The sequence below is a fragment of the Camponotus floridanus genome, unplaced genomic scaffold (assembly GCF_003227725.1).
Source record: "Camponotus floridanus strain SB8 unplaced genomic scaffold, Cflo_v7.5 scaffold14, whole genome shotgun sequence".
NCBI classification, from domain to species: domain Eukaryota; kingdom Metazoa; phylum Arthropoda; class Insecta; order Hymenoptera; family Formicidae; genus Camponotus; species Camponotus floridanus.
In genome coordinates, this window is record NW_020229259.1 from 627,821 (window position 1) to 646,380 (window position 18,560).

Below are 18,560 nucleotides of genomic sequence, written 5' to 3' on the forward strand. Positions count from 1 at the left end.
GCGTTGAGTTTTTTGTGTGACATTGATTTTATAAAATTACAAGATTAATGATTTTAATATTAATATTTCGCTCGGTTGTCTGAACTTTGACTTTCAAGAATTTTACGATCGTAGATTTATTTCCTTTTTTTATTTTTCATAATCGAAAAAACGATTATAATGATTATTACATGTAACTTTAAAAGTGATGCGAGGTTTCATTACGTTTCTTGCGTTTAAATTATGACTTGATTAATTTACTACGTAAATTGAAAAACTTTTAAAAAATTCAAGAATACAAAAAACTTATCAAAAAAACTTCTTTTTTATTTTCTATAAATTTATTTCAACTTTTTCTAAGTCATTATTTATATAAACATGTAAGTTTTAAAAATAAATATAGATAGCAATAATAAATAAGTTTTTTAGTCACAATTTGACACACAAAAAATTCTTGAAAATAAAATTTGCAACACGATAAAAAACGTTTTCTATTTCTGTTAAAATTTCCTGGTGTAGAAAATTTTGTTAAATTTTTAACATATGTTAATATAACATGTTGTCGTTGCGTTATTTTGACTCTTCTGCGTTAATATTCATTCGTTTCTATAAATAAAACAACACAACTAATATGTAAATGCATGAATTTCTGATATTTATATGCTAAAATGAACAGATAAGTTGTTTTTCTCTCTATAACAGTTTCCATTTGTTAAATAGACATGTTTCTTATGTTATTTATCATAAAGAAATAAAAAAACAACAACTTCTTTAAACAATCACTTGTAAAAAATGTAAGAATAACAATTTATTTTAATTAAATTTAACATTCTAAATATGTTAATTTAACATGAACCTTACTTCCAGAGATAACGTTCAAGAGTTACATGTTTGTATTAATTTTTCACATATTACTTGTGTTATTTATTTACATATTTGCTTTCTGTTAAAAATTAAAATTAACATTAAAATTAAAGTGGATAAATTGGGATATGTAAAATATGTTAAATTTAATACAAATCTTTTGCTGTGTGTCTATAGTTTTTGTTATGTATATAAATGTCTCATGAAAAATTCAAATATTTCTTTCAATAAATAAGCACCTCATGTTAAAAAAGAATAATTGTCGTCTGCGTCGCTTTGTGTTTTCTCGTCTGGTTTTTTCCTTCTCAAGTTATGCTTCTTTTCGGTTCTATGTAAGTTAAAAATGCACGGAGTATAAAACGTCGTGCATATTATTTTAGAAGGTAACGCGAAGGCCGACGAGAACAAGTTCGAGGCAAAACTGGAAACCATAGCGCGAATTCAATGAAGGCCCAGTAGCACAGAACGAAGAAAATATTTCTTACATATTTTTTTTTTATTTCTTGAATTTTGCGACCTCGACGCGATAAGACCGTTAACCTTCCGAAAGTTAAATTGTAAATGTTTTTCTTTCTTTTTCTTTTTTAATATATGTTGTCTCGCACAAGAACGGTATATTCTGATATATTAAGCAATGTTTTAAATATATAAATATTCATTTAAATATCTAAAACTAAGAAGTCAATCGAAGCTAAAATTTTTGTCTTCATTAGATTTTTAATTAAATCTGAATATTCTTTCAATCATTATAAATTTTTCCATCAAAAATATACTTAAAATTTAAATCGTATTGAAAATATATTTAAAGTATTATAATATCGTATTTGAAATATATTCAAATGCATCTCTGAATTTAAACAAACTACAATATTAAATAAATGATTAAATATATGATATAAAATAATTGTATTTTGATTGTATCAATAAAAGTGATAGGGGCAACCTTCGTTATAAGTCAATTATTGCTTAAGTTTCTAATGGAATTTAAATCTAAAAAAATCAATTTTTATTTTTTTTAATATAATTACATCTGTGAAAAAAATCGGTGTGTTTCATATTATTATAAGATTAATCTTTCACATGTATGCTTTATCAGATCGATTCGTTTATTACAACATACTGCAATGTTAATCGGCATAATCTGATAAGAATTTTATGCGCTTGCTGATAATAATAATATGAGAGAGATAATTTTTGGAAAATTAATGCAATTAATTTTTATATATGTTATTAAAAAGCTGATTGATATACCACAGCCGATCTTATCACATATAGTACATTATGTAACTGATATTAACTGATCAACTCATCAGGAAATTCCATATTTTGTTTTTTATACCTTTCACATATCAGCTTCACGCTGATTAAAGACCACCACAATATTTTAAATCTGCGATAAATAAAGCTATTTATAGTCCACGCTCATATATTTGGTGCTAAATTACCATTCTAATGCCACGTTTCTGCTATTTAAAAAAAAACTCGTTAAATATCTGCGTATTAGATATACAGAAACTTTCAAGAATGTTACTCTAGTCATCAGGATTTACAATATACATATGAAAACAATCAAATAAGTTCTTTAATTTTTAATCAATAAAATCTTGATCAATAAATTCTAAGTAAAATTATCACTTCAATGCCAACGTTCTCGCTATTTTAAGAAAATGATCATTAAATAACTGCGTATTATGTACACAAATACTTAAGAATATTATTTTAGTAATATCAGATTATTACATACGTGACAAAATCTTAAATAAATAAATTCTTAAAAATAGATTCTTTAATTCCAAAATATATAAAATTATCATTATAATGCTACGTTTGTGCTATTTAAAAAAAAGCTCGTTAAATATCTGTGTATACAGAAACTTTCAAGAATTGTACTCTAATCATCAGGATTATTATATGTATGAAAACAATCAATAAGATCTTTAATTTTTAATCAAGAAAATCTTGATCCATAAATTCTAAATAAAATTGTTATTTCAGTGCCAACATTCTCGCTATTTTAAGAAAAAGATCATTAAATATCTGCGTATTATGTACACAAATACTTAAGAATATTATTTTAGTAATATCAGATTATTACATACGTGACAAAATCTTAAATAAATAAATTCTTAAAAATAGATTCTTTAATTCTAAAATGCATGAAATTATCATTATAATGCTACGTTTGTGCTATTTAAAAAAATCTCGTTAAATATCTGTGTATACAGAAACTTTCAAGAATTGTACTCTAATCATCAGGATTATTATATGTATGAAAACAATCAATAAGTTCTTTAATTTTTAGTCAATAAAATCTTGATCCATAAATTCTAAGTTAAATTATCATTTTAACGCCAACGTTCTTGCTATTTTAAGAAAACGATCATTAAATAACTGCGTATTATATGTATACAGAAATATTTAAGAATATTATTTTAGTATCAGATTATTACATACGTGAAAAAAATCTTAAATAAATAAATTCTTAAAAATAGATTTTTTAATTCTAAAATGCATGCTCTTACAAAGCAAATACAATTTAAGAAAAAAGATATATTAAAACTACATAGAAAATGTCTAAACACTTTCTTAGCTCTTCTTATTATCGTATTTTCCACTACTGATGCATATTATACTTCTACCAATCAATACAAATATTCAATCAGCTACATGTGTGTGTTTTGCATCATCTGATTCCTTACGCATGGCGCTAAATACGATCGATCGATCTCGGTTAGTGCCACTAATATGTGTCATAATGTACGACCGTTATATCCATGCAACATATGCAACATATATATCGTTAAACGGCAACATTCCGCATACCTCGGGGGACAATTACGAATTAATTAATGGTCGAATAAGCGCGTCAGCGAGTGCGAAGCCGTACCGTAAAAATGGCGCGGTTGATGACGATCGAGAGGCCACGAAAGGATGACGGGAGAGAAAGTCCGGGGCTCCGTGTTGCTTATACGCCTATGTGTCCGGTCATTGCACTAGATAATTCCTTCTCCTTTTTAACCTCGCGCCCGCAGCGATGATCGGTCATGTCATGTCAGACAAACCGGAATTTTTTTTATCGAATAACTTTCCGTTTGTTGTCGCGATCGTGTTTTCTACGATCATATTTCGGCTGCGATCGACCGGTTTCAGGATGTTCGTGCACGGAGCGAACCGGAAGATCGTGTCATTTTGCGCACAATACGGTGGGAACGTGAGAGAGAGAAAGAGAAGGTCACGAAAGCACTTTCGGAAATCACAACTTTCCCAAATAGCGAAAATGTCTCGGCAAACTCGAGGCTGGTTTTCGTTTAGCGAAATTTGACGAAGGAATTTGTCGAGAAAGCGCGGTATCTTTTCAAATCTTAAGATTAAGTAACTGAATCTTTATAAAATCTTTATTAACTATTTTCATTCTTAATTAAATTCAATTCTTTATTAAATAAAATTTTCTTCTTCTAAATCATTTTTTTTTAAATACGATAAATAAAGCTATAAATAAAGTGTATCTACCGAATTAACTCTAGCGTTTGCGAATAAATAACAAAATTTTTCAATCCCTTATTAAATAAATTTTGATTAAATCATCTTTTTTTTTTAAAGAAATATAAGTAATATTATAAATAAAGCGTATCTACTAAATCAGTTCTTATGTTTTTTCAAAGTTTTATTTTTCGATTAAAATGTCAAGTGGCCTTTTGTTACAAAAAAAATTTTTTTTATATATTATTTCTTTTTAACCTTTCAAATTTTTTATTATCTTTCAAATCTTTTTTTATTTTTTCGCAAAAAATTGATTAGCAGTATGTGCGATTTCAAAATCGTATACATAATAAATTTGACATTCGGGAAAAAAAACAATACATTTTACATTAATCCAAGTTTCGTATCGCTTTGAACACGAGATAAATTCTCGAGAAAGGATTTATGCTAGAATTGCACAAGACCCAAGACAAGACAATATTCGTAAAAATATTACATTGGTATTGAAAATTTTCAAAAATTTAAATCTTGTCTTGGTCTTAAGTCAATATTGGTAGCAAAAATCTCGTCTTGTATTGTCTTGTCTCGATTTTATTATAACAATTTTTGATCTAATATTAAAAAATTATTTAAATAATATTTAACATAATTTTTGTAATATAATTTGAAATAATTATTACTATTGTATTATATTTTAATTATAATTATTACTTGGTAATCGATATAAATACCGTCTATTTACATAAAAAAACATTTACTGTTTCATAGAAAACAGAAATTAATAATTATTTACAGGCTCCAAGGGAATGTGCAGATATAAATATTTTGGAGTGGTAAAAAAAATCAGGTTCATATTTATCCCACAAAAATGGCTCGAGACATTCAACTGCCTCGTCCGTGCCAATAGAAAGACTTTTCTCAATAGGAACTCTGACTATGTCAAAAAATAAAACCAGATTACAAAGTAAATCCTTAAAAGCACTAATGTGCATCAATTCCTGGGTGAAATGCTCTTTAATGTCTAAAATTTGCGAGTTTGATTTCTAATTTATAAAAATGTTATATTGTATCAATATTAAATGTTTTTAAATTTATTAATATAAATGTTTTTATTGAATAAAATTTTTTTAAATTCGTATATTGTGATTTTTTTTTTCATTTACAAATATAAATATTTTAGTCTTTTTGAGAACCAATAATCTTGACAAGACTAATAATCTTGACAGTCTTAGTCTTGATAACTAATTAAAAATCTTGTCCTTGAAATTCAAGACAAGATAAGACAATATCAAGACTAATCTCGTGCAACCCTAATTTATGCGAAAGAGAGAAAAGGGAATTTAACGCAGAGATACCGACAAAAAGGTGAGACTTATATGCAATAAACGCTCGACCAATTCGAAATTGATGATAATCTTGTTGCTTGTTGATCTACCGCCAAGAAGTATCGCGCACTTCCGGTTGATCGTTTATGCACCAAGGCTGCACAATCGAGGGAATACGCGCACGTACGCGATATCTATCGTTCTTAATTGCCGTTTATCTGGAAACGTAATTACCAATGACGAATGCCGTTCGAATAAACCCTGGTCCACTTTTTATATCGCCCGATAACTCGATTGAACGACGATAAAATATCGACCAGTCTCGATAATTGATAAGGCAAATCTTTTATCGATCGTCAATTTTTGTAAATAATAATGTTCGCAATTTACACTTATGTTTATATAGATAAATATCTTTTATCGATTGTCAATTTTTGCGAATAATAATGTTCGCAATTTACACTTACGTTTATACAGATAAATATCTTTTATCGATTGTCAATTTTTGCAAATAATAATGTTCGTAATTTACACTTATGTTTATAGAGATAAATAACACTTTCACTAAACTCTACTTTTAGTTTGATATAACTTGGGCGATAAATTTAAGAAATGTTTAGTTATAATTATGCAACATTTTTATGATTAATAAAGGGATTTTTTTCATAGATATATTATTTGTTATAAATGAAAGAGAAACTATTTATTATTGTTTAAATAATAGTTAATTATGTGAGTGTGTGTGAATATTTTAGCTAGTAATAAGATTCTATATATGACAATATGTATGCAAATTATTTATTTTAAATTCATATGTACGTAATTTATTTTTTTTCTTATTCAAATATATTAAAATTTGTTTTTATGTACAAGTGACAAGTTCAGAGAATTATTGAATATTCTCAATGATTTTAATAAATTATGACAATCTTATCCTTTATTAAATCTATATCCGTCTCGTATGGTGATAAAATTTTTTTCTCTATTCTTTTTTAGAAATATTTTGTCTAGAGATTATTTATAAAATAAAATAATTTATGTAAAATTTAAAAAGAGTTGCGTAATCCTTACGAAATAATATTTAATTATTTATTTCATATATGTATAATAGTTTGATTAAATTTCTTTAAATATTAAAAATTATTAATTTTCTATAATAAAAAACTACTTTATTAAAATATCAAATTAAATAGCATAGAATCTTTTGTCCATCCGTTAAATTGAAGCTTATCTCTCTCATTCGTATATGATAAAATTATAAAATATAAATCGTAATGATAAAAGTACACAGAGAAAAATGTCATTCTACTGCCAAGAAAAGCGATTACTCAGTTTATTTTTCTTTTTTTAAGTAATAATTTTCTTCAACAAAGAATACATTCTTGATAATAATCTTAAAATATACTCATCACAAGTGTTAGAAAATCTCATTATCATGTACTCAAAAGAAGAATTTATTTTCTCTTCAAGAATATTGTAAAGTTGTATAAAAAAAAATCAAACTTACTTTACGTCAACTCTTGTAGTAAGCAAGTCAAATTTTTCTTTTAATTTAATATTCTTGACTAAAATACTGCACTTACTAAAATTCAGAATATATTCAATTAAATTTAATGCTTGTGGTAAATTTATGATATATTTGCGAATATACAAACTCATGATATACTTAAAATAAATAATATTTACTTGAGTACAGTATACATTTTTCTCTGTGTAATTTCATAAGATCAAAGTTTCGCTCACCCTTGGCCCATCCGGTCAGCACGTTTCCGAGATACGCGACCTTGTAGGAGGGATCGTAGTCGGTTATCGACACGTTACCTCTGTGTCGTCTCCAGAGTCGGCCCAGTCCTCTCTTCAAGGATCTCAGTGTCCTCTGACCGAATTCCTTGCTCGCGCCGCTCGGTTGCATCGTCCCATCGTCCTCGTCGATGGGATCGGCAACGACATCGCCCATCGTCTTCATCCTCGCGTCTTTCTCACCCCTTTCTGACTCCTCGGTTTTTCGCGTTTCTTCGAGTTCACGAGTTAACAAAAATTCCTTCTCGGTCGGATCACCAGCCTACATCGTGTCCACTGCTGTCTCGCTGTGTTTTATCGCTCGATGTCGAGGAAGAGACGAATCCCTTGCTCGTACGGCCAAGATGGATAGAGAAAGAGGACCTGTCAGCGATCGAGGGAGATCGCGAAACTCGGATGAACCGGATAAATTGTCGGCACTTTAAGCGACTGCCGATCGCTGGCAACCAGACAGGAATCGTCTGTCATTCAGCGTTTTTAAAACCGCTCGCTTCCCCTATCGTCGCCCGCGCGTGCGCGGAAAAGTCGCAGCTTCGTTCTTTCGCGTGACTCCGCGTGTCATCTCCTTCTCTTCCGCGCGTCCCTCTTGCCCGCCGGCGAGATTCGCGATGCGTCTCTGAAACAAAAGGAATGATCGTTGACTCAAGATGACACATTTGTTCCACGCAAGGTCAATTGGTAACACCGATTAAAAAATCGTTATCATGGGTCACCGCTCGCTCTAATGTATACATGTTGTTTTTTTTCCGACACATACGCTGAGAAAAATCGTTTAATCGTATCAACAAGACGTATATGGCATTGGTCAACAAACAAAATAATTTCAACTCTTTCCTCTTATAATTTTGCAGTTTTGGACTTATTCAAGTGTGCTGATTTCGAGTACGACAGTAGTTTTTTTTTAACAGCTCTTGTTTTTTAATATTTTCAGATTACCCCCTTTAGACATCACGTGCAGTTTTTTTGAGTTTTACTCGACTCAAAATTATTATTTTTTTAACTTTCGATTTTTGTCTTCGACTCAGAGACGTTGTTTACATAATCCAGATAGGTTTTGTTATATTTGTGGCGAATACATCTTTCAAAAATATCGATAATCGATATAATTATAATAAATAAAAAAAATAAATAAAAAAGTAGAACTGATACAACTAAACTAGTATTTTTTTCAATCAGTGCCTTAGATATAACTAATAACATGTTAAATGTCAGGAAAAAATTTGAGTGTTGACCAGTGTGATAGAAGACATTTTGATTCAAGCAGAATTTCTAGTTATCACGAGAAGCCTCGTTTTTTTATAACTAGACCGTTTAATAGATTTTATTATAAAATTTTGGTTAGTATTTTCTAGTTGGATCGATAAAACTTTAAACACGTCATTTTATTTAAATTTAGTATTATTATCAAGAAAATTTGGTAAATTTAACAGGAAGAAATTATATTCTGATAATTCCTAAAGGAATTTTGATTCGTCGATTTTCCAACAAACTGATTGAATTTACCAGATTTCTAATTAATGCAACCAGATTTTTTCTCAGTGCCTGATCAAACTTATATAATAATTTCGAATATGTTGAATTTTTAATGCTATCAAGTGTAACTAATAATTTGATTTCTGTGAAATTGTTGAAATCCAATAAATATCTATTAAAAATTTTTTTCTCGTACGTTTTTTCTTTTATTTTCCCGGACTTTCAATTATGCGAAAATACGAATTAGTATGTGATGGAGATAAATTAGCAATCAAAGTTAAAGATATTTTTGGACAAATTATCTACATAAATTAGACTGACGTTTAAAAGTTTCTGATGTTCACTTTTCATGATTGTCTTATCTTTATGACTTTAACATTTTTTAATTTAAAATTTATCTTTGATTTGTGATAATTTAATGAAAGTCCGAAAAGTTGCGAGGTCAAATGTGGAATTATAACAGAAGATTTTTGTTTATCATTGCCTCATAAAAATACAAAAATTGACTTTATTATCTCTCTATCGGTCAAAAGTCAATCCTCTCTGAAATAAATAATTTAAGATGGACTCTTAAAAAAGTTATTCAATTTAAATTGTACGAAAATACTCTTGTCTGTATTATATATATTAATAAAAATAATTGTCTATATTATATAATAATATTATATAATATTATATAATATTACATATATAATAATGAAATAACATAAAAAAGTAAAAGAGAGCAAAAGAAATATCTTTACATCATTTAATGAGTCTCTAAATAAATCAAGAAAGTTACTTTCAAGAAAAAGATTCATTGATAAAAAAACATTGGTGAACAGAATGAAGAAATCTAATTAAATCATGTAAAAAAATGCCAGGTAAAGAAAATTTAAAAATCTTTCCTGAAGATAAAACTTTCTTTATTGCATGCGTTTTCTAACGCTTTTCTTCGTTCATATTCAAAACAAAAAATAGAGTCACTTGAGTTTCAAGTGTTAGATTTGCAAATGTATTATATATGTATATGAAAAATATTATAAATGTATATGAAAAAAATTGAATAGCTTTCGTAAACTTTTTTATCACTAAAAATTACAATAAAGAATACGTGTCATATATTCAATAGTTTGTTAAGACATTGAATATATAAATAGAGATAAATATGCATTTGTAACATGTTTAAAATATTTAATTCATTTATAAAAATGTCCGATGAAAAGGTAACGAACGGATATTATACCAATCACTTTAATCGGATATCTGATCGGAAAGTTCCGAATTTTGAACTTTCTGATCAGATATCTGATCGATCGATATTTTCTGATCGGTTTCTTTTTTTTCCGATTAAAGTGATCGGTTAATAATCGGGTAACATCCGTTCGTTACCTTTTCACCGGATATTTTTCTCATTTTAGCTTATCGGATTACTGATGGTTTAAACATAAGACCAAATTATTATTGAGAAAATATTTTTTTTTAATTTCTTGAATTTCAATAAAATTCTATGTAAATTTCTTGAGTTTTCCAGATACAACATTTTTAGAATTTCCCATGTTTTTCCAGAGTGTAAATATCCTAATAAAAACTAATAAATACAAAAAAAATTTCAAAGTGCATAACAAATTCAATCAGATCAATCAGATTACATAAAAATTTCTGTAATCGTAAAAAATAAAATAACACGAAGGTAATAGTTACTTTTTTTTTCTGGAAAAAAACTCGTAATTATTAGGTAATTATCACCGAGGCGCCAATCGATATCAAATTAATTTTTTTTCCGTTCGTGCAAGTGTTATACGTAACTAAGAATTAAAAAAAATTGCGCGTTCTTTAGAGAAATTGTGCCAACAATGTGTGAAAAATTGCTTTTCGCAACGTGCGATGAACTTCCATACAGAACTCGCGTTGATAAGAATTTAAACGAGAACGAAAAGCGAACTTACGGTTTCGTGCCTTTTTAGTACAAGGCTGTTGCGTATTACGCTCGTTTCAAGATTGTATTTATACGAGATATAGTGAGTACGCGCGGTTGTCCAATTAATTTATCTCAAACGGAAATTACGGTTTCCACCGGAAATCTTGCCGGTCGCGAGATTTCTTGTCTATCGTGAGATTTTCCATCTTCGCCAAAATTCCTTTAAGGGGTTACACCTAGTCAGCAAGTCGAAAAAAACGTATTTTTGGGAAATTAAAAAAAAAACTGTTAGGTATTTTTATTTTATCGATTCTTTATCATAATATATATCTATTAAAGAAGTTTTCATAATTTTTTCAATTAAAAATATCGAGAAATGTAGACACAGTAGCTATTTTCCAGAGACATCTTTTTTCGGAGGCGCTTGGCAGTGAGCAAGATTACTCGGAGCTGGATCATCTGAAATAAAAAATTCAAAAGAATTTAACTTTCGTATGAATTGATCTAGTTCGTGAACGAAGGATTTTACAAAAAATTGATTTTTGATAATGTGACAGACGTTTGACGCAAAAATACGAATTTTTTGTATTAAAACTTTTCGTTCTTTTGTTAATAAAAAAAAAAGGTTTCATCAAAATTAAAATCCCTTCGTTCACGAACTAGATCAATTCATACGAAAGCTAAATCCTTTTGAATTTTTTATTTCAGATGATCCAGCTCCGAGTAATCTTGCTCACCGCCAAGTGCCTCCGAAAAATGATGTCTCTGGAAAATAGCTACTGTGCCTACATTTCTCGATATTTTTAACTGAAAAAATTATGAAAACTTCTTTGATAGATATATATTATGATAAAGATCGATGAAATAAAAATACCTAACAGTTTTTTTAAATTCCTCAAAAATACGTTTCTTTCGACTTGCTGACTAGGTATAACCCCTTAACGCCGACATTCATTTACAATAAGTGCAATGTCTCATTTGACAGTAAGATAGCGAGATGCATATAGGTAAAAAACAAAGAAATAATTTGTATAATAGATTCAAAAATACACGTGCGAAATAAGAATCCTCAAAAACTTACCCTTTTAAAAAAAGATAAAAAAAGGGCGCCAAGTTCATGCACTAATTGTATCCAACTGTCATATTGTCTACAAAAGTAGTGATATAAAAAAATCGCTAAGAACTAAGAATAAAAATTTGTACAAGATAAATAGAAGTACAAGGAAGAAAACTTGTACAAGTTAAATCGAAATATTTTAATTGAAAACATTGTTATACAAAATGGTTGATTTAATTTTCAAAAATAATAATATTAAAAAATTAAAAATTTATCTAAAAATTGAAAAATGAAAATTAATATAAAACAAGAAAGTAAAAAAAAATTTAATTAAAGAAACTTGGCGCTGCCAATTTTATTAATATATTGTTCAGCTTAAAAGTCTAAATTTCCAAATGTAAATATAAGAATCACGTAAAACAAATATCCCATTGATTTTTTTTTGCAAACGCTCAATTATTCGACCGTTGGAGTTGACATTAAAAAGCTTGATCGCGACTACAAATTCAGTTTTCTGTTGTAGAATCATTTCGCGCACTACTAGAGCATAGCGGTCGGTTGCCTCAACATTGCGAAAGAAACATTGCGGGAGAAACATTTCCGGACTCGTATGAAACATTCCTTCGCCTCTTCTGAGAGAGAGAGAGAGAGAGATGTCTTTTTTCTAGTCCTAAAAAATTGTCTATCATTATTCGCTAAATATCCCGCATTATCGCGCTACGCTACCATGTTGTTTTCGAACATTCCTCATAATAGAAACATGTGCGTCCAGCGCGAATAATTGCCTTTGTATAACCGGCATAGTTATGCAGCGGCAGGTGGATTTTTGTTGTTTAAACGTGACTTACCGCCCTTCTCCCGCTGAATAACGTGGAAGATAAAAACTGTGACGGCGCACGTTTGTAACGCATCGCGCATGAACCTCTTCTGTGCTATATTTACAATTACAAAAATAATATTTCAACGTAAGTATATTATAATACCATTTCAAGAATAATATTTCAAAATATAAAATAAATATAAAGTATAAAATAATATAAAATAAATATATAAATATAAAAATAAATATAAAAACATAATAAAATAAATATAAAAATATAAATATATAATAATAATAATAATAATAATAATAATAATAATAATATATATAATATATTATTATTATATATTTATATTTATATATATATATATATATATATATATATATAATAAAGATATAATAAAAATAAAAATATAAATATAAAATAAATATAAAATATAAAATAATATAAAATAAATATAAAATAATACTTTCCAACGTAATATATTTTCAAAAATATATTTTTAAAACTTCATTAAAAACAAAAATTAAATCAAATAAAAAAAAATATTAAAATAAAAATAAATAAAAAAATAAATAAAATATAAATAATAAATATAATAGTAAATATAATAAATATAATAAATAATAAATAATAAATATAAAAATAAATAAAATATTAAAAATATCAAAAATATTAAACGCTTTAAATCTTTACGAAATTATACTTCTGAAATTTATTGTACATACATCAATGTATTGACTTCGACGATACACATTTTGATTAATTATATAACGTATCGCGTTGGAATAAATAAATAAATATATTTCTCTCTCTTATTCATGTATATATTATTTATTGGAATTTAATTATTCGTATTCAGTCATCATTAATCTTGAAGTTTAGCGGAAAAAAATGTCAACAAAAATATCGAGAAATAAATAATTATTTCTCTTCTCAAGCAGAGTTTTTTGATCAAGAAGTATGTATCTTTAGTCCGCGATAAGCACGATTTCTTTCTCAATGTATAAGATATAAATTTATGTCAACAATTTTTATTTCGCATCGAAATACATGTAAGAAACGTGAGTGATTATCGCGCAATAGTCATTTGAATTTTTATGTTCAAAACATCACAATCTCGATGCATAAAAAAATGACAGGTGTAACTATCGCAATAGTATGAAAACAAGTATCTTTGAACTAATGTACACGTCTTGTTTAAACGTATATTTAACGCAGTTATGTAAGTTATGCAATTAGACAAATAGCAAATCGTTTTATATGAATAAAAAAGGAAAAAAATTAAATTATATACAGTTATCATATCTTTTTACAGTGAAATATATCATATATTCTTTATATTATATTATATTATGTATATAAAAATTTTTAGATGAAAACTTTAGATAAAATACTATAAAATTAATACCCGTCTAAATCTGGAGATTTGAAATCTAAGGAAAGAAATGTTTCGCCATCACGTTTTTTACATTGGAAGAATCAAGATTCGTAATTTCGTAAATCAAAAGAACCTACGAGGCAAATAAATAAATATATATATATATATATATATATATATATATATATATTCTTGAGTAGAATACATACTTAAAATTCTCAAGAATAAATTAAAAAATGGTCGACAGATTTGCATCTACATAAGAGTGCAAATATGATGCAGACGAAAAGAGAGAGAAGTTTATTACAAAAAAGTCACCATATATTTATTGGTTGTTTGTCGTTCTTGTCGTTACGACTGAAACTGCTTACGTCTTCGGGAAAGATATACGGTGCATAAAACCATTCGAATTCACGTTTCTCAGAGTCATCATCGCTTTGCAGATCGAGTCACGTTACGTCAAGACTGACATTGGTCGTGAATTGCCGATTGCCCGTGTATTGTGTTATGAATACGTTTTATTGTGCGATACGCAATCTTTGCTAGTAAAAAAAAATGAAAAAAAAATACCGGATAAAACATTTTGTCACTGATGATCGATCTTACTTCCTCGCGCGATCTTCATTCGTGAATGGAGACATTTAACCCGTGTAGGTATTTAACCCTGATGGCCTGCGTGTGCATTAATTAGAATCTCGCAAACAACTCGAGGCCGCTCAAGCAAGATAAATTTCATAGTGATGTTAGACGAGTACCACATTGGTTACGTTATAAAAATATTAACTTTTATTACAATTGCAAAATTGCGAATTCCAATTAATTTGTAAAGCTAAATTCAAGGGCACTATTAAATTTAAAAAATGATATAATAAATTATTTTATAGGTCTTTAGAGAATAGAAATAAATTAATTAAACTACTAAATATTTTAATCTAAAATTTATTAAAGTAAAATTAAAATTGCAAAATTGCAAAATTGTAAAATTGCAAAATTGCTAATTCCATTTAATTTGTAAACGAAAACTAAATTCAAGTGCATTATTAAATTAAAAAAATGATATAATAAATTATTTTATAAGTCTTTAGAGAATAGAAATAAATTAATTAAACTATTAATTAAACTAAATATTTTAATCTAAAATTTATTAAAGTAAAATTAAAAAATTAAAATTAAAATAGACATGTACACGTAAAGTAAATGTAATTTTGTGGCATTCGTAATTTCATTTCACTATCATGTTATCTCACTGTATCACTATCATTTTAGCGCATTATGCAATTATAAGAAATTTATGAAGATTATTTACTAGGAAACTCCATATAAAGGGTAATTTACACTTATGTTACATATTCGACACTTTGATTTTATTATGATTGCTAATTATCGCTACTCACGAATGATCGTTTTTTATATTCATCGTTTTTTAATAGGAATGTTATACGTCGTTGTTACTGTTATCCTGTTGACAACAACAATAATGAAAAGATAGCTATCATGTACAGCTGTTCATTTGCTAATTAGTCTTTTGATATACATGCAAAAACACAGGATAGAAAAGCAGACTAACGGAATATTCCGCTAACACGTGAGCGAACGAGCAAGAAATCGATTGAATTTAATCTTTATCGATCGATCGTAATATCTGCCATCACTCAGAGTAATTTATTTATTCACCGAACTGTTGTTTATTAAACGATATCCATAAACTCCTTCTTATTATTGTTTACGGAAGAGTAAGTATATTTATATATATTTCAGTTAATCCACGCAGAATTTATGCGTATTTAAAATTCATAAATATTCTCATATTATTGCTCTGCATAACTCGATTTTGAAAAATATGAATGAAATAATTTGACATAAATATACTTTTACTTTTATATATGAAGCAAGCGACACGTGATTTTTTTCACCGCAAAAACGCAGAAAACGTGAGAAAAAAATTAATAAAGAATATATTATATTTTTATAAATAATCCATTAATTTCTTATTCATTTATTTTTTACTCGCTTATTTTATTGATTTCTTATTCATTAATTTTTTATTCCATTATTTCATCAATTCTTAATTCATTAATTTCTTCATTCATGTAAGAAACTTTTCTAAAACACGTGTAACACGTGCACGTTTCAATCATATCGATTGCAATTACTCATATTCGTGATGCAATCGCAGATTTGTCGAATGACCGAAGGCAAAATTGTTAAATCGCAAAAAAAGAAATGTATTTCCTAAACACGTGATACGATCATCCACTCATAATGTCACGGAATTATATACAACTCAATCATACTTAAAGCTTCCATCAATATATGATGTCGATGATAAATGAAGGCCTTCGGATTTGTTCCCTAGATTTATGATCTCTAATTCATAGTATGCTAATTTTTCGATTATTTGCTAAACAGATTTCTATGCAATAAAAATTTAATGGAAGGTCGTATTATGTTACAATATTAGTGTAATTATCAACGTTAATTATATCTTAGTAAGTAAATCTAAAAAAAAAAAAACCTGTAAAATGGACCAAGACTGAGGAAAAAAAAATAATCGCATCTAGATAATAACTAAAGGAAGATAATAATAAAGGAAGACGACTACAAAGTATGATTATTTTGCAGAGTAAGTGTCAAATGTTGAATATTTTATTAGCATGCAAGAAAATGATGTAATTGCCGGTATTTTTTCCTTATTCTTCTGTGTTATTGATGAGTCATTTTGACATTGAACATTGTGAAAGTGCGAATGTTTTATTAATTGAATATCTATCGATTCACACCGGCGTCAAAATTTTATAATAAGTATCCAAAGCTATAATTTTATGCATAAATCGATTTGTCCACAAATATTCAGGTTTCGACATTCTTTACGAAAAGCTTTGAAGCAAATTCAGGTGACCTAGAACGTGCAAAGAATCTATAAACTTGACATTGTGAGAAATATGTCAGAAAAAACAATGATATGGAGCCGTTATATAAAGTAATTTTGCTGTTATAATGAAGTTAATGTTGACGACCAAGCCTAAATTAGCGAAGCAAAGTAAAAAAGAACTTGATTTTTTTTTAAAAAAAGATCACTTTTTTGCATCGAGATAAAAATCAAACGCAAGATATGCGATGATAATCAATTTTTCATCCTTGTTTGTGTGTTAGATTGCGCAATTTTTTTGTTCCTGTATTATATTCAGTGATAAAGTGCAGAAAAGCTGAAGTTTAGTATTAGAAGCTAAGGTTAAAATTGATAAAACCAGTCGTACCAGAATAGAATTGACAAAACATTCTGACGTGCATCAAATTCCATGTTTGATTAATCTTATCGATGACTTCACGTGTTGTCGTTCAATAAATTTCTTGTATAGTGCTTCTGCACAGGTTTGTAATTGATTATTATATTTATCACTCCAAAGCATCGTTAGGTCTATAAATATTTCCTATCCAATTAAAAACAATTTATACAAGCGTAGATATTATTAATGATAAGTAATTTGTGCATCGAGAATTCGAGCAAATATTTCGTGAATTTCATAAGAAAAACATTTTATTTATTATATAAATTTATATTTAGAAAAAAAGAAAAATCAAGATGAATAATATTTTAAAGATTAAAAATTTTCAAGTTTTATTTCTTTTAAATTTCACGGGTCAGATTTCAATTTTTAATAACATTTTTACGGGTCAGATTTCAATTTTTAATAACATTTTTACAATCGTCTGTCTATAAAAAATGTACGATATTCTTAATATCTTTAAACTTTTAGTCTAATAATTATGAAAAATATAAAAAAAGTAATATTAAAAAAAGTAAAAATATAAAAAAAAAAATAATAATCGACTCACTATTATTCAGTATTTCCTGCTGGAAATTACGCTGTTTTTCCACGTTTTTCCATCACGTCACCGATATATATGTTCATACATATTCGACGAAATCTCACGATCGTTGTCGAGCCAATCAATATCTCTCCTCTCGCGAAAGTGGCTCAGTTCACGAGCGAATGAACGAAAGAGAAAGAATCGCGAATCGAGCGAGAAGAGAAAGAAAAGACATTTTCTCGCCGTCTGTAATTGTTGCGATGGGTCGGGTCGCGAGACAACAGGTTGCGGAGAAAAACGATTGCGCAGAAAAGAGAGAAAAGAAATGGAGCATGTCCTTTGCAACGCCGTCGTATCGTCCCACAATTGTATGCTAAGACGAGCGTAAACCCTCGCGACAGTTATATATTGCACCCAACACTTGGCGAGAACCGATTTCTAAACGACTGCTGTTTGCCAGGCTCGCGAACGTTGCGAAAAGTATGACTTACGATTGCGAAATTAACATTAGTCGATGAGCCACGGCCTTTCCGACTGTACGGAATATACGGAATAGATATAATATATTAAATATCTTCCTTCTAATAAACTGAATTCCCGATACGACATATGTACATAAAATATTATATTCTATTATATTTTAATCAATCATCTCCTAAAATTTTGA

The 18,560-nt window shown here is 28.0% G+C and overlaps 1 protein-coding gene across 2 annotated transcripts in view; it reads right to left on the reverse strand.

Moving 5' to 3' along the window:
- Positions 1 to 18,560, reverse strand: part of LOC105252953 (cilia- and flagella-associated protein 251) — a 67,754-nt gene that overhangs the window by 16,214 nt on the left and 32,980 nt on the right. For both annotated transcript variants that reach the window (XM_020028062.2, XM_020028061.2), the window contains exon 2: positions 7,392 to 8,064. In XM_020028062.2, coding sequence (XP_019883621.1) covers positions 7,392 to 7,614 — 223 coding nt within the window. In that variant the 5' untranslated portion in view covers positions 7,615 to 8,064. The remainder of the gene's footprint in view (positions 1 to 7,391; positions 8,065 to 18,560) is intronic.